Here is a 27,984-nt window from a genome sequence, read left to right on the forward strand (position 1 = left end):
ACGCTGAAGCACCACTTTAGAAACGCCAGGATGAAGTTGCAGTTTACGGCTCATTTTAGAAATTGTATCAGCCTGCAGTTCATTACCGGAGATGGTACATGCCAAAGAGAACATTAAACATTTATTCTGCAAGCTTTGTGAACAAAAATGCAGAATTCTCATTTGCAACTATTGCTGACAACCCTGTACTGCATGCACTGCAAGCAGGAGTGAAGTGCTGTGTTGCCGCGGCTCTATTCCCAAACGGAATTATTTGGGAGTTTCCAGCTGTTTCCAGCTGTTTCCAGCTGTCAGAAGGCTCAGAATGATACGAGGCATGTTTAATAAAGACGGATACAGCATGCATATTGTACCCAGATCCATCCCGCTTCAACGGACAAAAAGAAGCCTGCAGGATGGATGAGTTCTGAGGGATTTCTATCATAGCTTCTATCGCAATGCATTAGGTATGAGGTTAAGATTGAGGTTGAGCACTAGATAGAAATATAGGTGTGGAGGCACAGAGAAAGAAATTGTATGTACACTGAGCCACAAAGATAAAACAGAGAGAATAACAGAGAGAGGACCCCAAAAGAGAGACACACGATACGAGACACAGAGTAGAGAGGCAGAGATTCTGCCTCAATTCAACAAGGATTCTTGTTATAACCAAGAATTCCCAGAATTATTCTATAAATATTCCATTAGCAGCTTTCCAGACAGCCACGCTTGGGATGCTCATTATGAAACACTCGGAATAGGTTTAAGAAGAATCAGAGGCAGTTTGGATGAAAGTGAAACCTATTTCTGCAGATTGTTTGACGGAAATTGCTGCTCTAGGGCTGATGAGATAAACACATTCATATGCTCATGTGCACATGCATCTCTGGATGTTCTTCTATTAGTTATGTTTGTGTGACTTCCAATGTGTGTCATCGCCTTTGTGCGTTGTTACTGACATTGAATGTGTGTGTGCGACATTGTCGCATTATCACCATCTCCGCAGCGGGGCTACGTACCATAAAGAAACATCTCCCGAACTCAGAGAGCCTCGTCCTCTATCTCTGCCGTTACGGGATGAGCAGTGACTGCACGTTTGATGTTCAGAATCTTATCTGGCAAGCCAAGCGGCAGGAATCAGAGGGAGGGAGGAGCCGCATGAAACTGCAGATTTCGTCACACATCGCTTATTTCAGAATTCAGCCTTTTCAACGACCCAGGGGACTGTGACACTTTGAAAATATCTCCACAAAGACAATGCTTGCTTTTGGATTGTCTCATCCCATCCTTGGAAAACAAGCTTTGATAATCTCTCTGGCCTCATCCAACTTCTTCCTTTCACTCGTCCACCTTGTGCCACTGTTTGTATGATCGAAGATAGATGACGCTGCTCAGAGTCATTGTGGCTGCTCCGAGAGCTGAGATTCAAATCTCCCATGTATCCGTGTCTGTCTACATAATGATATCTCCCGCAAACAGATGTGGTCTGCAAATAGCATGCGTCCGCACAGCTCCCTCGCCGGCTGCAGGGGAATCGGCAGCCCATTATGAGGCTGAAATAGGCCTAAAGAATTTCTCGCCTCATCTCCTCAGCCATACCTCCAGTCGAGTGAAAGAGCTGACAAGGTAGGAAAGAGCTGACACAGAAATCTAATTCTATAAGGATGAAAACCTCATATTCATCAGGGGCGCAATTTCCCTGAGCTGTATTTTTACTACGGGAGGGATGAGGGAAGAAGAGAGCAGGCTAGCGCAGCATGTAATTTGCACAAATTTAATGAGCAGTGTGGTGATTAATGGTGATGAGGTAAATAGTTGTTTCTATGTACATTTCTTTGCACCAAATCTATAGTTAACAAGGGGAAAAACATCCTGCTAACAAGCGGGGCCGCCATTTGTTCTCATTCCACTTGCGACTGCCTTCTGGGATTCAATGATTGAAGAAAAATAATTATGAGCCAGCAGGCCCGTTAGATCAGCAGCACGGTAACCACGTTTAATTGAGGCCTTGTCTGTCACGTCAGTCTCCATATCTCTCTCTGTATCTGATCACAACGAATGAGGTTCTGCTTAAACCGTAGTGGCCTAATTTTGCACTCTGCAGTTTTAAATGTTAATTAAAGCTGCGAGCAGCGTCGATCGGGGCCTCGCACCATCGAGCATCTCGGGGCGCTAGACGATTCTCATACTTCAAGGTGAAATGCAACACAAGGGCTACTTTGGTGGATGATTTGTAGGGGGTGTTCTCAAGTCATTTTAACACACTCATGCATCTGTATATAAAGATGGACGATTTGACAGCTCCTCATCAGTGATGCCAAATTGTCTCAATCCCCTCCCCCAAGTGGTTGGCTACAGTATAGATCATAAACCCCACCTCCTCAATTAAGCAGATGACACGTGGGCAATACACAATAAAAAAAGTGTTTTTGTCAAAGGGTGTTTCTGTCATTTTAGGTAGATCTTATCACACGGATGTGTGTCCAGTCATCTTGATTCCACCACTCAGGGCCCCGGTGGCTACCGTTCAGAATCTGGCACCAGATGACGCCATTGATGCAGATGGCATCGTTCGTTTGTGGGATATCTTGGCTTCTTTTCTGGTTAGTGGGAGGAAGTGGACATGCGTCATCCACAGTCTATGCACAATAATGTCACCCTAACACAGGTTTCTGAGCACATTAAGCTCCACAAATTTGTAATAACGTTTAATTAAGAATAACAAATAAAACAGAATGTAAATCATTGCAGTTTCAATGTGGTCCTCGTACCGTGTACTTGAGTCCAAATCAAGTCTTTAGATAAACGCTTTAAACAAGGAATCCATTCAGCGATATAAGAGCCAGCCTTCTGTCATGTTGCAGGATGAGCACCAGTCAGAAGAGACTTTCAAAGCTGTGTCGTAGGTATTATGACTCTTCCTCCATTGGAAGTAAAGAAAGACATCATGTGACATTATTGTAGTGATGATGCATGGTGAGTAGGTTGTGATGAAAAGACGTTGGTTTGATTTCATCTTCTGCCAACCTGGGGGACGTGGTTATTCTTGCAGCTATGACAACAAACGTCCCTTTGAACTGGTAATTTTCACTCAAACATGGCATCAGATCAGAAAACGCTTATCTCTGTAGATCTGGAGGACATTCAAAGACAATACAGTTAGTTTGTTTTATTTTCTATTGTTATAAACTGTTATAATGGCCCCAGAAATGACTGCAAATCTTAGCTGAGCTCCGGTGACGGTGGCTTTGCCTGATCTGAAATTTACCTCAGGTTTTGAGAATACATGAAGTAATATGAACACATGAATTATGCATGTGATCTAACTGACTGTGGGTTGTTTCATATGAGCGACAGTCAGTCAGTTTGATGTTGATACTATCGGAGCAAACTCTCCTTACACAAATAAAACTATGTTTTGTGGTGATTTCAAACAAACCACTGCAATAGATTTATAGATATAGAGATAACACGTATTAGAGATTGAACCCCACAGAATTTGATTAAACCACTTGAGACATGTTTGGTCTCATAAAATATTTTTTTAACTGTCTTTTGCTGGTTCATTCTATCTACCAGCACAACCTGTCTGTGTATTATTAAGTATGTGTCTGTGTGTCTGTGTGTCTGTGTGTTAGTAAGTGTTGTCTGTTTGTCTGACCACCCTCTGTGTCGCGAGTCTCAATGTGCTTATTCGGAGGGAAACATGATTTCCAGGGATTTGCTTTAAACTGAAGTGTATTGTGATGGTAATGTAGGAGCTTTGTTTCTTAAATTTCTCCACAATTGCAGAAAAAAACCATTCCAAGAAATTCAGAACAATCCGGTGTTTCCGCTCTCTCGTATTCTTCTGTGGAAAATACAACCGTACACACTGTCGGCGCCGATAAGACACATCGGATTCTCACGCATTCTTCTGTCCCATGTATGTTTTTTAATAGAGGAAGAGAATTATTCATTGTCTCCTGCACTAATCTGTACGTCTGTTAAAGCTTTACTCCTGTTCGCCCTTCAATGTGATTCTATTATGCTCTATTGTGCCGAACATTTCTACGCTTTCATTCAGCATGGTGTTTCCAAACAGCAGATGGCTTCCTAGCAGCGATAAGAAACAGACATTTAGCAGATAAATGAATAAATACAAAATGATGATTGGCTGCAATATCTAATATTCATATACCGCAAGGGCTGCTATTAACACAGACTATCGGCGGTTTCATTGTGTCTTTTTTCCTTCTGAATGTCTTTAAGTGTGTGTAAGGACGGTGGACTAAGATTTGTCCATTGTGAAGCATTGCCCTTCACTGCAGCATGTACAACATGTACTTCATATGAACGCCTGATTGTGAGTCTTTAAAAAGAAGTGCAAGGTTTCATGGAGGGATGGCTGCTTCTTAAATTGCTAAATATATATATAAACAAGAATTATGATGTTTTTAACCGGTAGAGACTTGCAGTTGGTCAAGGATTAATCAACCATAAATGAACTGCTTTTGAAATACAGCTGGCTTTCAGTGTGTGCGTGTGTGTGTGCGTGCGCGTGCTTGCTTGCATGAAAATGTGTTGATCTGTAAACCTGAGATAAAGAGATAGTGTGACAGAAAGAGTGAGAGATACTATGCTGGCGTATGTCCTTGTCATACGGGAAACATTTTATTTTGAAGGGAGCACAAATAATTAATGACTTGCGGCAATTACTTGTTAGAGAAGTCAAGCATTAACGATGCGTGTGGATGTGTTGGTGTGTGCGTCTGTGGTTGTGAGAATGTGTGTGTCATGGCAGGCTGCGTCCTTGCTCGGGAGCCGGGTGGAAAAAAACGCAGCACATGCAAACCTGAAACGGCAGGTGTCTGCAAGAACAGGTGAAAATCACACGCTGGGAGATGCACCGTGCTCCTCTGTGTGTGTGTGTGTTTGTTTGTGCGTGTCTGTGTGTGTGTGCGTTTGTGTGTGAAAGAGAAACAGAAAGAGAGAGAATGCAGGGAATGTATGCATGGAACTATAGGTTTACATTAAATTCTATAAAGTCCATCCCCTATCTTCTGTTCACTTCATTGTGCAAATGACTGACCTATCAAGAGGGGTTCAGACAGAAAAGGAGCCGAGAGGGAAACACGCGTTCAAATTTGCATTAGCTGCAGATTCATGTGTGTGCATGTGTGAGTGCGTGTGTGTAGGAGAGTAAGGAGCAGAGACAGTTTGTACAGTATGTGTAGGTTAATTGCTGTGTGACCACTCTGAGAGCAGGGAACTCTGACCTGTCACGGGTCAGCCATGGTCTTTTCTGATTGGCTTGCACAAGAGAAACTGTATAATTACTCTGAATACCCTTGTTGATGACCTCTGTACTCAGCAGAACACACTCCAGCTGCACTTATAGACACAAGCACACAGACACACACACACGCAAATTTCTGACTTTTCAATCAGTCCTTGAAACGAAGATTGTGTTTCCTCCAAAATTCATTGGTACGACTTCAACTGCTTTGGCGACTTAAGTTTGAGGACATGAAAAATAAAACACTCATAGAATTTGTTGAGGATTGACGACGACAAGATATACGGATGATTATACACAGTATCTTGGTGAGAAGTGTGTGTTTGTGTGTGTGTGTGTGTGTGTGTGTGTGTGTGTGTGTGTGTGTGTGTGCGTGCGTGTGCTTGTGCGTGTGTGTCTCTGCGTCACTGAGGACACTAATCCCTCCGCCTTTGTCCAGGTCACGTATCCTGTCAGGTAGCCATGGAGATTCAAGGGGAAAAGCCAACGGAACGCCTTTGTATCAGCAGACGAGTGTAATTAGTCTCTGACTTCCTGGGCTATAAATTGACATTTAAGTGTCATTCGCACTCCTCAGTCTTGGTTTGTGTGTGTTACTACACAAATGAGTGTGTTTCTGTGCCAGGATTCGGAAGAAGAACTACCTGTTGCAAACACACACTGTGCAGAAGCCTAAGGAGGCTGTTGCCCCTCTCTCCGTGTCATGTCTGAAGCCGGTCATGATCTTCCTTGACAAGTTATGACAGAAACTGTGACATGATAGCATTTCATCATGGCTGGCAGCCCCCCGAGAGAACGTCTGACTGCACTCAATACTAAACAGATAAGAACATGCATTGTGTTAGTGTCACATATTGTAACGTATCATGATAACTCCTATTGAGGAGAGTTGTATCGTGCTGCTTCATATCGGGAAATACTTTGTATTGTTTGCAGTAACACACTGCGCCTGTTGCTAGATCTTCTGCATTGTGTTTGTGTTTCATTGTGTCTGTGCTTAGGCCGGTTTACCCAAAAGCAGTTGACATGTCCTGAGGACCGTGTGTGGACGTTAACATTAAAGACACTCAATATTCCTTTATATAGGTGTGTGGTGTGTGGGTGTGTGTGTGTGTGTGTGTCTCCTTCGCTCTACATTAATGCCATGGAGGAATGTGTGAAAGCTGTCAGAGAACATCAGGTTCCTAAAATAGACACACCCCATGGGGACAATATGAAGAGAGAGAGAGAGAGAGAGAGAGAGAGAGAGAGAGAGAGAGAGAGAGAGAGAGAGAGAGAGAGAGAGAGAGAGAGAGAGAGGAATGGAGAGAGTGAGATGAATGGAGAGAGAGATGGCAGAGCAGGGATTTCACATTTGCAAGACAAAAAGCCCAGATTCTGGGACAGTGACAATGATTAATTATAGATTAGAGATTACGGTAAACAGGGAAGCACATATGTGCGCGCACAAACACACATTTGCTCAAACGCACACCGCTAAACTCACACAGCAGCGAGCTCAATGCCTTGTGGAGTTTCTGAAAAGCCTCTTGTCATGGCACACTGGAGGAAGGCCAAGTGCCAAACATGCGGCACATCACCTTCTGAATAAGACATAAATGAGTATTTAGAAAACAGCCTCACACTGAATTAAAGGGTGAAATAAAGTTGAGTTTTATGTATTTATGAAAGTTAAGCTCAAGCAGCAGACAGAAACACCACAGTAATGTGCACATGAGGGAGACCTAAGAGGCTCACAGTATGTATTATCTATAATATACACACTCTATATAAGACGTATTGAACCACACCTTTCAGGGTCAGAGTTATATATATATAAAGATTTGAACATAAAATATGACACATGCATCAGTCATTGAAATCTTTTTTTAAATATGAGCATCATTAGGAGATTCAATTTAAATCCAATTGCATAGTAACGGCTATAATTTCGGACCCTTCTAGATTAATTTTAATGTGATCTATAAGAATGAGACACAGAATGATTTAAATGTCCGTGATTGAATTGCATCTTACTTAAATTAAAGTACCTCCTGAAACTTACTTGACTTGTATAATATCACTTTTCTCTCGATATCTGTATAATCTGTCAATTCTTCCTTCTTTTTGTTTAGCCCATAGTCATCCTTGTTGACAGTATATTTCATCCATCCCTTTTCTAGAGCACATATCCTCTGGGGGTTGTGTGTACAGCTGCAGCTGCCACACAATGTCATGGGAGCTTATTTTTAATGGGTTCACTCAAATGAAAAACCACAGTTTTCTGTGATCCGAAACTTGACCTTATCTGCCTCACATTCCTTTGCCTGTTAGTATCCTCTTTGTGTCGGACAGACGGACCGAATGTATCCAAGAAGATGCTGTGCAGAGGATCACCTCATATAGCTGAACTGGGAGAAAACAGTTTGCCCCAAATGTACCAGTTTGAGCTAGCTCTGTGTTATCACCTTTTCACCACTAGTATGTGCGTGTGTGTGTGCCTGTGAGTGTGGGTGGATGTGCCCAGGCTGAAATAACACGGCATAATTATTTTTTAAAAACATATGTTTCCTTTTGTCTTTCAGCTCAGACTCCAGCTGAACGTTTGACCCCTTTGCAAAGGCTTCAATAAAACTTACAAAAGGCGACCTGGTCTCAATCAACTTTATTGAAGTCGGAGAAAAACAGAAACAATCCACAGACGGGCTGGAGTTTGAGCCATGATCACTCTTGCTGTGAGGTGACAGTGATAACCACTATCTTATCTGCACATAAACTGCAATGTCACAATGATGACGTGATGTAAATTGAATGAGTCAATATAGTCGTATATGTCTTATTACTGATTTTCGTTTTGCATTTGAATGTAAAGGAAAACCTTTATTCACTAGAAGGGGGAATTCTTTCAGAGGTTTACAATAAAAAATGTTCCTCTGTAATGTAGAGAAGTCTTAATCCTATTCAGATATATATATATAAAAAAAAAGAACACTGGTCTGGTTTTGCTTCACCACACCTTAACAATGCAGGTCTTCTCCTTTCACAGGGGCACAAGCTGCACTGGCCTATAGTTCAAGATGAATACCGAGCCACAGAGAGTGATTCATCACACATTTCATAATGCTTTCCTTCAGTGTATCATTGTAACACAGATTCTCCCGTCTGCAGATTGCATTTTGAAGGTGTGCTTGACATTCTTCATGTGTCCATATTGGTGTTTTTTTCCCTTTCTTTGTGAAGGCTGGTATTTTCTCACATTGTAACACATGAAGACAAAAAAACCTAATGTCAAAGTTTCAGGTCAGGGTTATTCTCTCTTTTTTTTAGGTATTTACCGACATTGTAGGAGGCGTAAAGGAGACGAGGGGTTTAAAAGGCTCTTATAAAATGACATGGATGAATCATCTGCTGCAATATTAAACACGTGAAAGAAGGAGAGAATACGAGTGTGTGGAGTCTAAGGGATAGAAAGAAAGCGCGGGCACAATCATCAAATCATCATATACTGGGAGCAGACAGTCGATGAGGGAACATGAGCTATCTCTGCCTTTCCACACAACCCGCCCCGCTTTCCTTACAGGAGTGGTGGATAATTAAAAGATGGACTGATAGCATGGGAGAGCAAGAGGACCAGGGAGACCTCATCTGTTTTCCCCACTGTGACATAATTAAAATAGAGACTTTATGAAATCATTCACAGGATTCATCCAAGTGCGAGTTTTTTTTTTTTATTCACATTTCAAAAGTACCTAATCAACAGAAATCTCTTTCACACATAATGAGTGTGCTTGAGACGAGGGCCTGTTAGAGACACGGGGTATTTTATTGGAGCAATCACGGGTGTAGTTTAATTGCCTCAGGCTGAGAATTGAGAGGTTCACTGTGTTATCGGGGGTCTCAATATAACCAAAGCATGGGCCTCAGGGGAGTAGTTACTCTATTTATTCATTGCACTGTTGTTATTACGGCAACGCTGTTATTTATATTTCTGCAAAAATCTGAGTCTGTTTGAATGTTACTGCAGAAAAGGTGTCATATCTTTGCATTTCATCTAATAGGCTGATATAAAATTGTGTAAATATAAGGTTTCAGACGGATTTAAGTTTACAACATCTGTGTGCATATCGGGTTGTTCAGGGTTAACTTCACATCCTGTTGTTTTTCTCTGATTTATTATGTTGCACTGAGATTTTTTCATTCTTTCATTAAAGATTCTTTATTTGTCTCATTGTGTGAGTGGAACATTCCACCTCTATGAAAAATAATACATCATTTTTACAGACACTTAAACTGGAGCAATAAACTGAAGAAATTAATTAAAGCAACTTGTTTTTTTCCCTCAGTTTAAATGACGGATACAGGTTTTAGATTTTAGATACTGACATGACTCCTGCAAATAATGTGTTCTGTTTCTCAGGTAGTGTTACATCGTTGTAAATCATGAACTCCACATTTGCCTCAAAGGGTTTTACAAGCTGAGCAGCATCAGACAAACGTTATCCTTAATTCATAAACGCAAAAACCTTGCACAAAAATCCTTTTGACAGTGAAATGAAGGAAGAAACTTCAGGAGGAGCAGCGGAGGAGTGATCCCTATTCAAGGATGGACACACAGCCAGTGGAAGTCTTATTTACAGAAATACTAATAGAAAAATGACTTTATGGAGGAGCAGAATTAAAACACTATTGTAAGCATATGTGATGAATGTAAATCTCAGGGGATGTCCACAAATGTCTAACACCTTCTAAAAAAGTATGTACAATAAGTTTATATAAATGCAATTGTTGGTACACAAGTTTGATTTTGACTTTACTGTCATTGTGTCACCTTCACGAACTGTTGCAAAATGGCCCTCATAGTTAGCATACATAACATGCTACACACAAGGTCAGGAATAACATTTTTATGAACAACATCTTAGTTAAAATTGATTACGAAGTTCTTAAATAGGCCGCAAAAAAGCCTCTTCATTCATATTATGAAGATCATGTGACTGATTGAAAGTTCCTGTACTAAGTGGACATCAAGCATGAATCATTCCTGCCATGGAAACAGCTTGACTTCTCTATTGCTTTTATTTTTGCTTACTTCCCTTTTTAACTTAATTTCCCCTCTCTTTCTTCCTCTAAATCCACTGACCACTTCTGTTTACGTCCCCCGCCTCTCCTCAGCCTCAGAGATAGACGGATCAATTTAGTCTGGAGCTCAGCTCTCCCCATGTCTCGTTGAGTACTTTCATAGCTCCTCTTCTCCTTCCTGTCATCCAGCCACCATTCCCAGTGTAAACCCCAGTATGATCCCTCTCTGTCTCTCTGACTTTCATTCGCTCACTCTGCTCATTTTTCACTCTCTTCCTTTATCTTTTAGTGTACAGCCTCCTCAAGTATTGGGGGTGCATTTATATGTGTGTGTGTGTGTGTGTGTGTGTGTGTGTGTGTGTGTGTGTGTGTGTGTGTGTACATGTGTGCGTGAGAGCTAGAGAGAGAGAGAGCTTCTGTAAATCCCAGGTAAGAGCAGAGCTTTTCTGTGGGAGAATTTCATTTGAACACCTCTCATCTTGCAGAGAGCAGGAGGATAGGAGTCCCCAAGTTATGAATCCAATAACCATTGTGTCTGTGTGTGTGTGTGTGTGTGTGTGTGTGTGTATTGGGTGGGTGGTGGGTGGAGGGAGGGGGGCGTTTATAGGATTGGACGTCACTCCCATAAACTCAGACTGAAGGTCAAAGAGAAGAAGAAAGAGAGAGAAACACAGACAGGTATGGTGACAAAACCGTGTGTGTGGATGTGTGTGTGGATGAGGGGGTCAAACTGTGAATGTGCAGGGGTGTGAAGTCAAGGTGGCATCAAGACACACACACACACACACACACACACACACACACACACACACACACACACACACACACACACACACACACACACACACACACACACACATATTCACTGTCTATATGTTAATATGCTTGTATTGACAAGCTTGTATATATGCTTGTATTGACAAACATGCAAGCTCTCTCTCTCTCACACACACACACACACACACACACACATGCATGCTGCAGCTGACTGAGAAAGAGTATATTGAGTTAGAGAGCTGAGGTCAGCTCTAAATCATTACAGGTCACCGTGGCAGGCCTGGCTACCAGATTAGATTAAAGTCTAGCTGATAGACCAAGCCAAGCACATTAAACACTCCCCCCCCCCCCTCCCCACACACACACACACACACACAGTTTTGAGCATGGGATAAACACAAAAGTGGATATCCCTGCACATTAATCACAGTGAGGCTGGATGTAATGTGCTGCGATGTAGCTTTGGTTCTTCACAGAAAGTGCGGCAGCTACCTGACCCCTAATCAGTAAACAGCCACACAACAGATAAAAGCAGCAACAGTCCCAGTGGACCCGACCGTTGGGAAGCCAGCCTATTAGGAAGTTGAAGGGACTGATTTGATTAAAAGCAGGCTCAGACGGGTCACTTGTACCGGTCCTCTGGCCCCGGAGGCGTTCACCACTGGGAGGACACACACACACCGGGGCAGAGATAATCGCCCCCCGTGCTCAATTCTCCGGGAAATACGACTCTTTTGTCGAGAGTAAGAATTGTGTGCGGCTGTGTGTGTGCTGTTGGATGGAAGAGAGGACGAAATGAACGGAGGAGCAGCTGCTGTTTATCTGCATGGCATCTCTGCTTTCAAGAGCAAGCACAAGAACAACACTATAAAGCTCTCCTGGTGGGCTATATGTTACGGCGAACAAAGACGGGCCCTATATCCTGCTCTCTTCGTCGCTCGCACTTCTCGCCCTGTTCAAAAGGAACAATAGAGTGAAAGATGGAAGATGTTTATCTGCGTCCTATACCCCCTGTCTCTCCCCTCTCCCCTTCTCTATCTCTTTCTGCCCCATGCCGCACACTTATCTCTCTCCGTGAGGTGATATATGGATGACCTTCAGTCGTGAATTTGCTATTTGCTGCCAAGTGGATTTTTAACTGCCTACATGAGTCATGTGACCTCACTCCCTCTGACCCTGCTAGGTGCTGCTTGGCGTGGCTGGCGGCCAGGAGCAGAGGAGGCACAAAGCCACGCCAGATAAGGGCTTCTCAAAATCAGCTCGGACCAATGACGGCTCTCCTCTCCTCTATTCTCCTCTCTCCTTCCTATCCTCTCCTCTTCCTCTCCTCCCCTCTCTCCTGTTCTCCTCCTCTCCGATTATTGATGTACGGAGGGGGAGCCTGTGGTCTCTCTAACACCATATTTAATCTCAACTGTCATTGCTTTGAAGTACAATAACTGCAGATGAGAGGACTCTCGAGTGTGCTCCTGTGTTTGACAAAAATTGGCCGGGTGCGTTTCCTCTCGTCCTCCGGGATGAGCCAGAGACCCCTTCAGCAGACCTTATCTATTATTTACACAGCCCCAGTGATATTTCAATAAATAAGCTAACTGCCTTTCCAAACTACTTTTTACTGTCACAAACAAGAAAATCACATTTGTATGCTTCCTGACACGCAGCCACAGCGGCTTCTTCTGATCCAATGCAAGGCGTTTGGAACAAGGCATCACAATGCTGAAGAAGTATATGATGAAAGTTCACGGCAAGCACACATAGTTCTCTCATGAACCCGAACAACAAGAGGTTCACAAGTGCAGGGAAACACAACAGGAAACTTATAAGCATGTGCCCAAGCACACACACACACACACACACACCCACACACACACACACGCTTAGGACTGGGTCACATCCATTCTGGACGGGATGTCGTGTATCCCAGCATTGGTGCTAACTCTAAGGCCCATTACTTTCATCTGCTGCAGAATATATGCTGATTAGCTTCCAGGGAGCACGCCAAGGGAGGGGAGAGGGCTAGTGAAGGGAGAGGGGGCAACTGAGGGAGGAGGAGAGGGAGGGATTTGAAATAAATTGCTGTCGAAGTGCATTGAAACTTCATGTTGAATATCTACCCCATCGCAATGAGACAAAGGGATGTTTGGGGGCACGTTCAGGCAAAAACAAATCCACAGAAAATCTAAAAGAGACATTTTTTAAATGCGCATCTTCTCTGCATATGTATGAGTGTGAGCTGCAGCGTCATTAATAGTGTTAGCGCAGCGGCCCACCTTAATGATCCCTATCTTTCTCAGTGTGCGCCAATGACACCGTTTCCCTTTAACTGCAGGGCCAGCTGGGTTCACATCAGGACAGAGCACAACTCAAACACTGCCCATATATCAGAGACACATCAGAACGCTTTACCACAGAGTGACTAATTGACCACTGGCTAGGAGATCGAGTCCGCATCCGAAGCCGGGCTGCCAGCTCTGACAGGCTCAAATCTGGCCCTGGTCCCATATTTTACCTTCTGCTCGTCTCAGCTTTATGCGGAGCAGAGTCCCATTAAGAGGAGAGGCCATTCCACTCTTATTCTTCTGGGTTCTGTCTCAGTGGAGCCCTCTGACCAGATTTGACCAGCTTCCCATTTCCTATTCGCTCTCCCCTCACAGTAAGCCTGTGCTCAACCATTAAACCATAACTAAATATAAATCATCCCTTCTCTTACTCTATCATTCTGATAGCCCCTGCACACTCCCCCATTTGTTCTCTTTATTTCTCCCTCCATCCTCTCTCTCTCACTCTTTCTCTTTGTCTTCCATATTCTCTCTTTCTTTCCCTCCACCTTACACAAACACAGCTCTAATAAATTGTGGCACTGGTAATTACATAGAACCCACCGGTAAATTTCACTTCCATTTACATTTAGATTACAGAATATTTCATTCCTATCAATCTGCAGCGCAGGACCAATGTGTGCATGGCTTCACACATATGCAGACACAACTGTTCTTGGCATTTTTATATTCTCGCTGGTGCACGTCCACAAACACACTCACACACACACACACACACACACACACACACACACACACACACACACACACACACACACACACACACACACAAAGGGAAAAGCCCTGGGTAAATATCCACACACAAAAACTGTCCAAGTGCACTCATGCTCACAGAGACACAAACGCAATGAGCAATAAATCTCAATGTTCACCAGCACGCATGGACTAATGCACATATTAGGGTGGTAAATCCTAATTTCACTGGCCCCATACTGTATTTATATTTGCAAACATATGTTCACACTCACACACACACAGCAGCACCCTACATAGTTGATGGTATCTTCGAGTCAAATGATGGATCAGTTGTGTTGTGTTCATAAATTTAATGCCGTTTTGCAATAAGAGCCACAATTTACCTTGAACCGTGCTATCTTCATCTGATGAAAGAAGTCTCTCTCTCTCACTCTGTGGGCTTGTTTATTTTAGCAGTAAAGAAAATCTTCTTGCAGGAATATTTATCTGCCTACACACACATTCTCTGCATAGTAGTTTCACAGTAATGCCACGGTGAGTCTGTGGAGGCAGCACACTTCTGTCCCGCACGCAGACACACCACAGGCGCACAAGCACACATCTATTTTCACACACAGAAACTTACCCACTTCTGGATCATAATACATTCATAAGCAATCTCATGCACTCCGCATAGAAGACAGCAATATGCACCCAAACCTAACTGTAATATTTCACCGGCTTATAAGGAGAGAGGATAGGAGAAAAAAGAGCCAGAGGCAGCGGCTGGGGAAAACGGATACCACCATGGTTTTTGCCTTCTTTCTCTTTCTCTTTCTCTTTCTCTCTCTCTTTCTCCCTGTCTCTCCTCCCATCTGTCTCTCCTGCTCCGACTCTGCCTCCATCAGATCCACCCACCCTCCTCCTCCTCCTCCTTCTCCTCCTCCTCTCAGTATTACTGCATCATTTTCAACAGTAATGAGTGCACCAGGAGCATGGAGAGAGCAAGGGAGAGGGGAGGTACTTCAGGGAATTAGAGTGTTTAAAATATACACAACGGTTTTCCTCTTGTGGATGATCAGTGCAAATAGACCCCCACCCACTCAACCCCCTGATTACGCCCAGTGCAGCCAGAGGGAGCCGAATCCCACTGCATCGCTGCATCTCACACCTGCATGCTGGGTGCTTTCTGATCCCTGACATTATTAGAACATTATTAACAAATACCAAGGACCTTTTTTCAATCACCAGAGAGAAGCTTTAAGTGTTTGTGGCACTGTCTTCTGCATTCATCATTACTGCCGCTGTTTCGCTCTCAGTTGCACTCCAGGACCTAGAAAATACATTACCTAGCAGTGCTTAAGTGTATGAGACATTAACTAAAGCTTTTGCTGGAAGATGGTATAGAGGTAATTTCCTGCGTGAAATTGGTTTCCTTTTTCTTGAGTGAGGGAAGTGTATTCCCAGGAGGCAAAGTGGCTGAGAAAGACACATGTTTCCATCACTGATACGCGACAAGTTTCTGGGGCTCATCCATATAGATTAGGCATAGGTGTGAGTGGACCTGAGCACGCTGATTGTGTCTCCACACTGAAACCTTTATTGTCATTAGGGAGTTTGTAGATATGATCAGTGGAGATTCAAGCCTGTGGCTGCAGGAGGATATTACAGCGGCTGGGTGATACTAGAGTTTCATCTAGGAACCAACAAAGTGATAATGCTGGCCATTGGCACAGATCCTCATCAGCGCAGTGAAAATAGCCACAAAAACACATGCTGTTGAGCCTCAGGGTTACAATGAGCTGGCAGAACGTCCTGCAGAGATTAGCAGAAAGCACTGAGACTGGAATAATGTTGTACCTGTGTTAGTGCAGACCGACACACTCAAGGAAAAATACAAAATCACCAAAAATCACGATGAGCTTAACCAGGAGCAAAATTTAAGTCAAAGAAATATTGAATAATTTAGATATTCAGTATTCAAGAACTTTTAATGATTCATTTGTTGATAAAAAGTTACGTTATGAATAAATATCTCCGTTTCAAAATATGTGACCACTGGCTCTTGGCTATAGAGTTGATTGTTCTTCAATATATTATTTTATATCATATCTATATTACACAGTCACTGGAATCACACCTACCCAACACCAACCACAGGAGCATGTTCATGAGGTCACTTCCTATGAACCAAAATGGGTTGCTGGCATAAGTATTATATAAGGACAGACATGGAAAAACACACACAGAAGCAGATCTTTGCCTGTTCGATGCACTTGCATTGATTTTGATGCACTCTGACTCTCTACGGCACATAAATCGACCATTGCCCCAATAGCCAAAATGTTGTCTGTTTAAACAAAGTTTATAATGTAAGATTTCTGTGTAAACAGACCCCTGCATGAATATGACATATTCCTCATGGAACAAACCTCTAATGCAGGTAAAAAAAACTGCAGAATCCCATTCTCTTTCAGTCATAACTGATCAACAACCAAAATCCAGCTCTGCTTGGAATAACACAGTTCTACAGAGGGCTGATGTTTGGGAGGGCTGAAAAGCTGCAGGAACCAACTGGACAGAAGAAACTTGGTGAACTGCTGAATGAGGGAATGTGTAGGTTGCAGTGGAGCAACATGTTTCACAAAGAGTAGGAGGTTGCTGGGAAGAAGTATGTTTGCAAAAGCTGCAAAAGCGCAAGGATCAGCCACGTTTTGTTTTTGATGTGGAATCAAGTTCAGTGGCCTCAGAAATTTGGGCGGAAAAATAAAAGGTTTGCTGCTCGTCCTTTGGGTGTTTGTTGAATAAAAGATGCGATAAAAGAAAGTTGTGCTGAAGCCCCCTCCTTTCCTGTGAATCAAAAACATCAGCAGCACTTTGGATTTATGTTACTTAGATTGAGTCACTGGAGGGGGGTATTTAAAGCTGAATTCACTGCTGCACTGACTCTAAAGCCTGTTGACGTGGTAGGATAAATAGCCTTTAAGAGTCAGGTGGTTGTGCTGAGATGTTTTTCGTCATGACACGAAGTGACGGGTGTCCTGACTTAAATACAGATTCAGCTCATAAACAAATGATAAAATGAAGGATATATGTCTTTGATGGAGGGAGCTGACAGAGAGCAAAGCGGACCCGGCGCCCTGTGTGTCCTTCCACTTTATGTTTACCTCTGAAACGACGAGCTGTCTGCGGACAAAAGGCACCTTAATCCCGGGTTGAATATGCATGACGCGCCGCGCAGTGCCAGTGGGCGCTCGCGACTTAATAGTTTCAGCACCGCGGCGGTGAACAGCGCCATGCGCCGCCGAGACAGACTGTGGGGCTCAGCTGCAGCTGGTTCCGAGGCGCTCTGTGACGGAGCGCGGGGCCAGTATGACAGGCCGAGCCGGAGAAAGACCCCCTTTATCTGCGACCACATCATCAGCAAGCGATGACACCGAGAGCTTGTTGTAAAAAAGCGTGGGCCTTTTACTTCGATGGCCGAAAAGAGGAGGAGGGACAGAGTTAGACAGGGGTGAGGGTGGACCATAGGGGACAAGAGAGGGAGACAGAAACATAATGTCTGCGGCTCACTTTGCAGACGTTTTCACTTCGTAAAACTCGTCAGACACCCTGCAAAATAAAGTTCATACCCTTTCCCTTCTCGTGACTCCAGCCAAAATAGATAAGGAGATGGAAGAAGACACAGGAGAAAATAGAAATGGTAGAGAAGAGACGGGGGCAGCAGTGGAGGGGGGCGGGGAGTGTGTGTGTGTGTGTGTGTGTGTGTGTGTGTGTGTGTGTGTGTGTGTGTGTGTGTGTGAGAGAGAGAGAGAGGGGCTCCACACTTCAATTCGGAGTTACTCAAGCACAGCGCGCGGACACAAGTGATCCCAGACTCACACGGACACGGGCGGGCTGCAGATTGGAATCCGGGGGTGCAGCTCCTGAGAACAGACACACACACACAGAGAGAGAAAGAGTCAGAGAGATGGGTTGAGGGGGAGTGTGTGTTTCCTTCTTGAGGCAGAATCGGAGCCACTTCAGCACGCCTGCGCTGCAGCCTCATCATAACAACTACAGGACCCCCTGCTCTGGATGGATCGAACCGTCTCCGCGCACCACGCACCGCGGAATCTCACCCACGAGCCGGGTGTCAATCAAACAGGGAGCAGAGAAGAAAGACTAAACCGGGTCAGATGTTTTCCTCTTTCTTGTCTTCCTCGACGTGCGTGAGAGCTGAGGCGCACCTGCGAGCGCGTCTGCTCCTCTCTGCTCCTCGCTGATGAGAGCCCCAGTTGGGCTGTTGCTGCTGCTGCCGCTGCTTGGCTGAGGCTGCATACAGTTTGCAGACTGGACAGGTGGAGTGGGGAAAAGAAACAGACAGAAAGAGAAAGAGAGCGCGATAGAGAGAGAGAGAGAGGAGGGGGCGAGAGAGAGGAGTGGGGGAGCTGGGACTGGATGGATACCTCTCTTCCTCTGGCGCTCTACAGGCGCTCATTCATTTATTTAAGCCCGGCCGACGACAGCATGCCAAGCACAGACTCCAGCGGTGGAGCGCGGTCAGTCTAATACAACTGTCTCTCAGTATGTCTCTGTCTGTCTCTCACACTTCTCCCACGGAGCCATCCTCATCATTTCCTCTCTCCTAATGCGCAGACTTCCCAATAGAGGACAGGAGTGAGACGTCCTGCTCCGGCCGCGCGCTCTCACCTGCGCAACAACATCCGTGAGTGGCCCCACTTCATCTGGCGAACTCCGGAACACCACCGACGACACCCAGCCAGGACCTGAAGCCATTGAGGCAACTCGCTCCATGGGCCCAAAACCCCGAGAGGCCCCCGGGATGGCGTGCAGCGCGTGTTACTACCTGGTCATCAGCTCAACGCACCTGAGCAATGGACACTTCAGGCGCGTAAAGGGGGTCTTCAGAGGACCACTGTGCCCAACTGCTACCAGTGATTCACCGGTAGGACAACGTGTCTTGTGTGCGTGTGTGTGTGTGTGTGTGTGTGTGTGTGTGTTTGTAGTTGTGATAGTCCTGGAGCTTGTGAGAGAGTTTCAGTGAAGTTAGATTCCCTTTTCCCACCTTTTCTTGGCACTAGTTCATGCTAAGGATCAAATAATGTCTTTTGTGTTATTGTATGAAGTTCTCACTGTTAAAAAGTGTATTTGCATGTGTGTGTAAACAGGGTAGATAAAAACCTTTACAGACCCAGAGGCACTGTCATCTGGAGGTGGATGGCAGAGGTGGATGTGATTTTTTTCTGCAAGGGATTATCTTTTCTTTTCCCTGAACCATAAAAGAGAGATTTTTTTTTGCAGAGGATAGTAAATGTGAATATTTTAAACAGGGGATAAAGTGAGTATCCAACCATGAAGCCATTGTCCCTCCATGCCTGCTGCTCTCTCGTGGTTTTGGGAATTAAAACGAATCAAATGACATTAGTGCTCTGAGAAGGAGATGAGTTGCCGAGACGAAAATAGCTCTAATTACCTGGGGAGTGTTCGTTAGGTATGTGTGTGTGTGTGTGTGTGTGTGTGTGTGTGTGTGTGTTTGTGTGTGTCTGTGTGTGTGTTTTATGTCTGTGTGTGTGTGTGTGTGTATTTGACCTGCCCAACCTGGTGGGATAAGTGCCTGACCTTTACTTGGTGCCCGTGGTTCTTTTGAGCCACGAAACGGGCTCTTAGTTTGTGTGCACTTCAGAGAAAGAGAGAGTGTGGATAGATTGATAGAAAGAGAGAGAGAGAGAGAGAGAGAGAGAGAGAGAGAGAGAGAGAGAGAGAGAGAGAGGGCAGAGAAGTAAAAAAGACAAAATGACAGTACATATATGTACATCGTATTTTGGACTTTGTTAATGAGGGTGACGTTTGTTGTAGATTTAGGAGGTGCTGGGGAAAGTCTCTGGTAATCACACATTATTCATGAGCTCTTAATGTGAGACGAGACAAACTGACAGAGTCGATGACAAGTTTGATGAGAAAGGAGGAAAGGAGCAGCTGGTATGTGTGTGTGTGCGTGTGCGTGTGCGTGTGCGTGTGGGTGTGTGTGTGTGCGTGTGTGCATACTTGAGTCATTACCAGTCTGTCATGTTAGGCCCTCGCTCACTATGTGACAGGAATGAGTGTTGAGCAGAGCACAGTCACAGTGACAGAGATGATGTTCAGACTTATATTCACATACCTACTTAAAAAGATTTGCTTTCACTCATAAACACACACTCTCTCTCTCTCTCTCTCTCTCTCTCTCTCTCTCTCTATATATATATATATATCCCCCTCTTTCTGTCACACACACATTATTTGAGTTTGCTAAGAGATTAAATAAGAAAACATACATTCTGTTAATAGACAGTACAGTGTGTTCACATACATATACTGTACATTAATTTCTATTACAAATTATGCAAATCAGCACATTTTAAATGTGATCATCAGAATCATCGGTCTAGCTGCTCATTCATTACATGTAACTTGTACATCTACATAATTTAGATTAATCGTTATTTTTCTATCGGAGGTCTCATTTGGATCCACATGCAGCACACTGTGACATTTTTGTGACTAATAAGATAAGATAAGATGCATTTATTCGTCCCAAACACATGCACAGTCATGCAAAGGCACACTCATGCAGGTAGGGAAATTTAATCTCTGCTTTTGACCCATCTGGTGCAGGACACACAGAGCAGTGAGCAGCCGTGTACGGCGCTCGGGGAGTAGATGTTGGGGGAGTAAGGTGCCTTGCTCAGGGGCACTAGACAGGGTAGGGAGACTCTTGGATTTTTGGACAGATCAATCCAGGTTTGTCTTTTGTTGTCTCTCCGTGGAGTCGAACCAGAGACGAACCAGAGACCTTCTCTGCCCATAGTCCAAGTTTCTGCCACTAGACCACCGCCTAATGAGTGTGTCTTCTTACTTTTCAGGCAGTCACTGATATGTGTTTATTTAGGAATTTACGTGAAGAAAATCTTTGTCAATTAATAGATAGTGGACATCTGCATTTTTCATCTCTGGCAAACTAACATTACAGTTACAGTTAGAGATGCGCATTGGACCACAGTGCTTCTTCAGCACCATGAAATCTAGTTGTAGTCTAGCATTAAGTATACATTTTATGTATCTCAAGTTTCCAACAAATAACTTCAGTCAAACAGTGAATTCATTTGATCAACAGAAAGTTAACTTGCCTCTGAAAAATCATTTGAGTATCTTTTAATTAAAGCAAATATTTCCACTCATACCAGCTTCCCAAATCTGAGTCTTTTCTTCTTTTCTGTTTTATTTCATTCTGAACTCCACATCTTTGTCCAAGTTATAGGTTATTACAAAAAATTCCCTCAAGCAGATAAATCACATTGAAATGGCTAAAAATACGTTTTTTGAGGCCCCCATGAACTGGACATTTGACCACTGCAATGTAATCAGTTTATCAGTGATTCAAGGTGAATGGTACCAGATGCAATGAAATGAGGACCTAATATCACATTAAAGGGATGTGAGGTCACTGTTACCTTGACCTTTGACCACGAAATTCTATTCAGACCATCCTTGAATCTAAGTGAATGTTTGTGCCACATGTCATGAAAACAACAGAAGTTCATAAGACCTTGACCGTTTAACCACCAAAATGTAATTTGTTCATCCTTGAGTCCAACTGAATATTTATACTAAATTTGAAGAAATCCCCTCAAGTCGTTCCTGAGATATCACATTCAGGGTAATGGACTGAAGGGCAAACTGACGGCGGTCGCATTAACAATTATAGTTTCCAGTAAAATGCTTGGTAAGACTTTCAAGCTTGATTAGTTGATTTTTGATCAGATATTCACTGATTTAAGTCAGAAAAAGTCCAGCTAATTTACCCAGTTTTATTTAGGCAATCAAAGGCATCAAAGGAAAATATTAAAAAAAATAACTTGAGTGGCAGTGACTCAGAAGTTTTCTAGCAACAGGAATATCGACTATCGAAACTCGGCTGAAGGCTTGAAAAAACCCGGCTGTAGGGTCTTAAATGCTCAACTGTGGCTGACCTCCTTGTGAACAGATGCAATAGAAAAAAAAGCAGTTGAATACATATTTTCCCCTGGAAGCCGCAGAGTGTATTAGATGTCATTCGGGGAAGTGAGGGCATCCTTTACCCCCAAGGCCAAACTAATGCAGATAAAGCTACATGTGGAAAGTTTCCAGCGTTGGAATATGCTGGCTAAGTGGGTATGGAGGGTCAAAGAAAGATGTGCTTTCACATTTATCCATATTAGTTTAGACATGGGCCAATTTATGGGCCTGTCAGCATGATAAACACGCTGCACCAGAGGCCGAGCAGTTCAAAAGTGACCTCTTGGGTTAGGTGAAACGTAGTCCTTCAGCCGCGGGCGAGTAACACACCTCTGCAAGACTGTTAGACATGCTGAACAGCATCTTTGGCTCCTGTCTCTCCCACTGTAAAGTGTGCAGCAGCAGCAGCAGCAGCAGCAGCAGCAGCAGCAGCCAGCACAACAGCTACAAGCTGCTCTTTGATTTAGCTCAGATCAGTGGAGTACAAAGGATTTTACAACAAGGATTTGTTGGGGGGGGGGGGGGGGGGGGGTAACTTCTTGCGTCTTCGCTTTGATAAGGCATCGCAGCTTTAAGAAAACACTGGGCGCCTGTGAGTGGTAGAGAGCAGCCGCCCTGGCACACAGCCCCCTTCTTCCTGCGCAGCAAATCCTCCCGTGTTTGTTAAGGCTGGCTTGTTGTTGAGCTTGCTCTCCTGTGGAGTGCTGCCGTACGTCTACATCAGGATTTTGCTCATTAGTACTTTATCCCCATTAATTAGTCTTTGTGATAGGTCTCTCGGACGTGTCTAAATCTCGGTTCCTCTATATATATTAGTTTCATAATCATCGCTGATGAATCATTCGTCAAACTCTCATTAGCATTAGAGGGGTTTCTGTTCTTGGTGTCGGTGTGGAGGGAGGACAGGAGAGGGGAGACGTGGAGACGTGGAGACGTGGAGAAAGAGAAGCGTGTGCAAGGAGGACAGATTCAGCTCTAATGCAACCCTGAGTTCACACAGATCCAGACTGATACACCTTCAATTCTCATCCTGTCTCCTGAGTCTCCCCATTTACTTGCAGAAACTCTCCCTCGGTAGAATATTATGACCTTGTGTGTATATGTGTGTGTGTATGTGTGTGTGTGTGTGTGTGTGTGTGTTTGTAAGTGTGTGTGTGTGTGTCCGTGCACACCTAGCTGCTCATCCACTGAGGCCCACTTTGATGTATATTTCACTGCTGTTGCAGAAAACAGATGAAGCCTTGGCCGTACAGCCCGGTGTCAAAGTGAGAGCAAATGCGCCGGCATGTGTGAGTGTGTGACTCCACGTTTGCTCCCTCATGTATTCATTGATTCCGCAGGGAGCTGAACAGTGTTTATGTAAATGAGGTGGCATTTAAACATATGCCCCGAACAATTATCTCGAAACAGCTATTTAGCCGCACAAAAACAGAGCCATGTTCGGAGTGAGTCAGGCACTTAGCTGAAAATATTAAGCCATCATGAGGGGGCAGAGGTGAAATGAGCCAACTGGCTTTCCATTTGGCACGCCGGTTTGCTCACGGGCGTAAACACAACACCCAGGACTCTTTGTGCACTTTTAATGATGATCACGAGAAGTGCAACAGGCCTAGTATCACAGAACTCTCATTTGAGGATCAGGCTTGTAATAGCATCTTGACATTTACGAAGTTCCACAAATGTCAGAAACAAAGCGATTGTTTCAAAGTGAGTTCAAGATCAACCCCCCCCCAAAAAAAGTGTTTGCTACATGAGCTCAAAACCAGCTGTAGCCTTGTTGACTTTTCCGTTGCCAGGAAAGCTATTTCAGAGTCAAGGCCTGCAATGCAGAAGTCAGTCACATTGATAAAGTCTAAAGTTAATTCCTCACAAACACACACAGACACACACGCACACACACAGCGGCTCAGCCAGCAGGCCCGGGTGGAGCACTTCGAGAACGAGCAGGTGAGTGCTGCAGAATACTAAAGTCCTGTACGACTGGGCCATTCCTGCTGACCGCTGCAAAGTGCTCCCACTGATCACTGCTAATGTCCTCCATCACAGTTTACACTCATCACCCCGGAGAGAGCGTGCACGCGCCACTGTGAGTGTGTGTGGGGGAGAAAGGGGGATAATTGGGACAGATGGGTGAGATAGGGTGAGGAGAGAGAGGAGGGAGACGGGGTGAGAAAGACAGTTGGCATCGATTTGAACACTCTCTCAAGCCTTTATTGACATTTCATTTAGCTAATGAATTCATTAGTGCTTCATAGCACTAATGCTTCAATAACCTCTACTTGATAACAGGGTTGATTCCCCAGAGGAAATACGCCGTCTACTTAGTTGCCTCTGTATGTTTTGACTTTTCCAATCTCATTTTCAAGTCGTTTTGTTTTTCTCTTCTAATTCTCTTTCGTTTTCTTAACCCTCAAAGTTTCCTCAACTGTTTGTGCTGCATTGTGTGACGTGGAAATGAAACTATTGTTTGAGTTGACATAACCGGGCAGCCTTTCCCAATGCACGCCCTCAGGAATGATGGAGAAGAACAGGGAGGCTCGAGAAGTACGAGCGCTATTCTCCACCTGGGCTCGGGTGTCTCTGTGCCCCCTGCTTGCAGGCTTTATGGTGCTTGTTCATCTCTGAGAAGGAAATTATCCTCATTCAGTTTTCTTATTTGTGTCTCTGATGTGCTGCACACAATATACAAGCACACGCACACGCACACACACACACACACACACACACACACACATGCCTGCTTTGTATGAATTGAATACTCATTTAACACCAAAAATAAAACTAAAATGTTCATTCACGCGTTTCATTTTTGATTTTTCACATTCATGACTTCTGTATTTCCACATTCACAACCCTCCATTTAAGCCCTGCCAGAAATCACAAGCTGGTTTGTGAATTGGAGGCATTTATTTATCTGTGTTTGAGGTCTGATGTCTGAAAAGGGAAAATCCGCTTCTGTGGCATAACTGTGAGGCTGTTTGTTGATCTGCATGAGCTGTGTGTGGGTGTGTGTGAGCACGTTTGGAGGGTAAAGTGTGAGCAGAGTGTGTTGTGTGATAGTTTGCCTGTTGGCACTCGAACGGGGAGGATGCATTGTGATGGTTTACAATTGTTACTATAAGATGCTGTAACACCTTTAAAACGCAGATCCTGAAATTAGATCGATGTTGGGAGTGACACACAAGTTATAATACACTTGCGAACGTATTCACTCACGCAGACACACACAGCAGATGGCCAACCTCTCATTTTGTATATTACCTTGGGACAGATGTTTGTCTGTGTGGTCATTAGTAATCGCAGCATCAGATAATTACCTGGAGACACACCAGCACATAAACACACACACTCACATACAATTAGTGGGTGTTTGATAATTACGGGATGTTTGATGAACCATCTGGAGCACCCGCTCAGGTAGACTCTGAAAGACACGCTCAAAACAAAATCAGACAGACAACTAAAAAACAAATCCTAACTATCAAAATAGTATCATCGTGGAAAGCGAGACGACAGGAAGGAGATGACGAGATGAAAGCCTTCTTGGTTTCTCCGTCATTAAGACCTCATTTCATTCAAGAATCCGGTTTTATCCTCTGTTATTCTGCTGGAGTTATTTTCCTCCCGCAGTTTGAACTCTGCAGCCGTCTGTCTCTCCTTTTTTTCCGACTATTATTTGCCATTGCCTTCTGTCTTCTCCTCCATTCATTTCTGGAGCTCCTATCTCCCGCTCCTATTGCTTTTGGTCTCATCTCTCTGGCCCACTTTTTTATCAGGTCAAAGGTTCAGCTGTTTAGGCCTTTGAATTTTAGTGTGTGTGTGTGTGTGTGTGTGTGTGTGTGTGTGTGTGTGTGTGTGTGTGTGTGTGTGTGTGTGTGTGTGTGTGTGTGTGTGTGTGTGCGACTGGAGCAATATTGCAGCATCCATATATCCTATAAAGAAAAGAGTGTGTGCTTTAAAGATGGTCAGATTTTCAGTTTTTCACTAACCTCCACTCCTCTCACAGACCCTGCGTCTTATTCTGCTTCTCTTTCCGGATTCATGCTTTTCGTGGCGGAACAGATGTGGGGGATACAATTATAGCTCCATTAAATTGCCGTGCATATGTGCCTGCACCCACGTGTAGGTGTGCATGGTACAGATATTTGCACCTGTGTGCTTGAATGCCTGTGTGCGTCTCCACCGCTGGCATGCAGGCCAGGGTTAAGAGCAGCTCAGACAAATTAATTATCTCTTCTCTGGAGGAGGGAAGATGACTCATTGAAAGCGAGGCTGTGAACCAGCACGTCCTGGCTGCGCAAAAAGCCCAAGAATTACTCCAAGCCCAGCAGAGGCCTATAGGTGCTCCCTCCTGAATAAAGCAACCTGGATTTCGTCCCCAGCTTGATGTTAAGTTCTTTCGAGTCTTCACGTGCATAAGGCCGATTTATAAAAATGACTGCCACCGAAAGAAGTCGAGAGGCACTTTGCATTAATTGATGAATTTTTATTGCGTATGAATAAGTTTCACGTCTCTTCCTACCATAGTTGACATAAGATCGAGGCTTTCATGTTTTGTGTTGCTGTGGCATGTGCAGAATAAAGTGCAATGGGTTGTAGCACAGCAATTCACTCACACAGATCAATTTAAGTTATGGTCTGAATCAGACTGAAATGTAAAGCTCATGTTTTTCGACATTGGTAACTTGTGTTCTGAAACTTTCATTTCTACGCCTGATGTCGAAAAATTAGGATGTATTCTTTTTTAATAATGGCAACCCTCAGATTTCAACTTCCATTATTTTGACAAGAAATACAACTTAATAATAAAATTGATTTAGTTACAGGGATTTTTTATTTATTTGTAAGGCTCTTATGTCTGTGGGGACTCAGCCCCCCCTGACCTTTCACCTCTCCTCAGAACTCTGACAGACGGCCCTAGGGAAAAATAGGCCTTGAAAAAGGTCAGTGTTCGGGTCAAGGATTATGATACATCAACAGGACATTATTGAGCTATTACTTTATTAAAGGTGTGTGTACCTGGTAATATACTGCCTGCATGGGGGCACAGTGTATTGAGTAAATTGGTTGTACAGCAAAATGCATTTGTGCATTCACAAGGAGGGGGGGGGGGGGGGGGGGTAGTGGACAAATGTGTACAAGAGTGCAAGTGGGTCAAAAATGCATGTTGTATTATAATCACATTGTGTATGCCCTCATGTGTCTTCATTCTGGTTCACTCTTATGTTTATGTATCCAAACAGATAGGACCTACTAGGACATTCTGAGGTCGGTCATGCATCAGTAACAATGCATCAAATTATGTCAGGCCTACCTCCACCAGCAGCATGAGCCATGATGCAGACACTAATAATTCATGCCATTTGCTTCACATCAGCCTTCACATCAGCCATGATGGAGAGAGCAGCCCACCGCAATTATCACGAGAAGCAGCATTCCTGTGTTTAGCAAGATTGGAGATGCCAGGCGCTCGGCTTAGCGCTGCAGAAATGTCCTGGCTGTGTGCTGCCAGGATGGCAGGATCAGAGTGGTCTGCAAGCAGCCTCCAGCTACCAGCCACCGGGCCTTGGCTATACCTCCGTCATATGGACAGGATGCCTGTCCCCTCTGTCTATTTGTGTATGAATGTTTGGTGTGACTATGTTTGTGCTTTTCTGCATGAATCGGCTATGGGGGCTCTTTACCCTTGCTGTGAGGTATATTCTTACCCTTTGGTACAGGATTAGTCACAACACTGAATGGGAAGACATGGGAACAGCGGGAGAGAGGGGGGATAGAGGTAGAGTCGGGGAGAGGAAGGGAAACCCCACAAAGATGAGAGGAAACATGTGGGTGGATTGC

General features: G+C 44.1%; 1 protein-coding gene across 1 annotated transcript in view; it reads left to right on the forward strand.

The window, feature by feature from the left end:
• The window catches only part of LOC128449281 (G patch domain-containing protein 8), a 53,890-nt gene that overhangs the window by 1,250 nt on the left and 24,656 nt on the right, over nucleotides 1–27,984 (forward strand). Inside the window, exon 3 of the mRNA XM_053432359.1 lies at nucleotides 18,869–19,054. Coding sequence (XP_053288334.1) covers nucleotides 18,869–19,054 — 186 coding nt within the window. The remainder of the gene's footprint in view (nucleotides 1–18,868; nucleotides 19,055–27,984) is intronic.

This window comes from Pleuronectes platessa, chromosome 10 (assembly GCF_947347685.1).
Source record: "Pleuronectes platessa chromosome 10, fPlePla1.1, whole genome shotgun sequence".
NCBI classification, from domain to species: Eukaryota; Metazoa; Chordata; class Actinopteri; order Pleuronectiformes; family Pleuronectidae; genus Pleuronectes; species Pleuronectes platessa.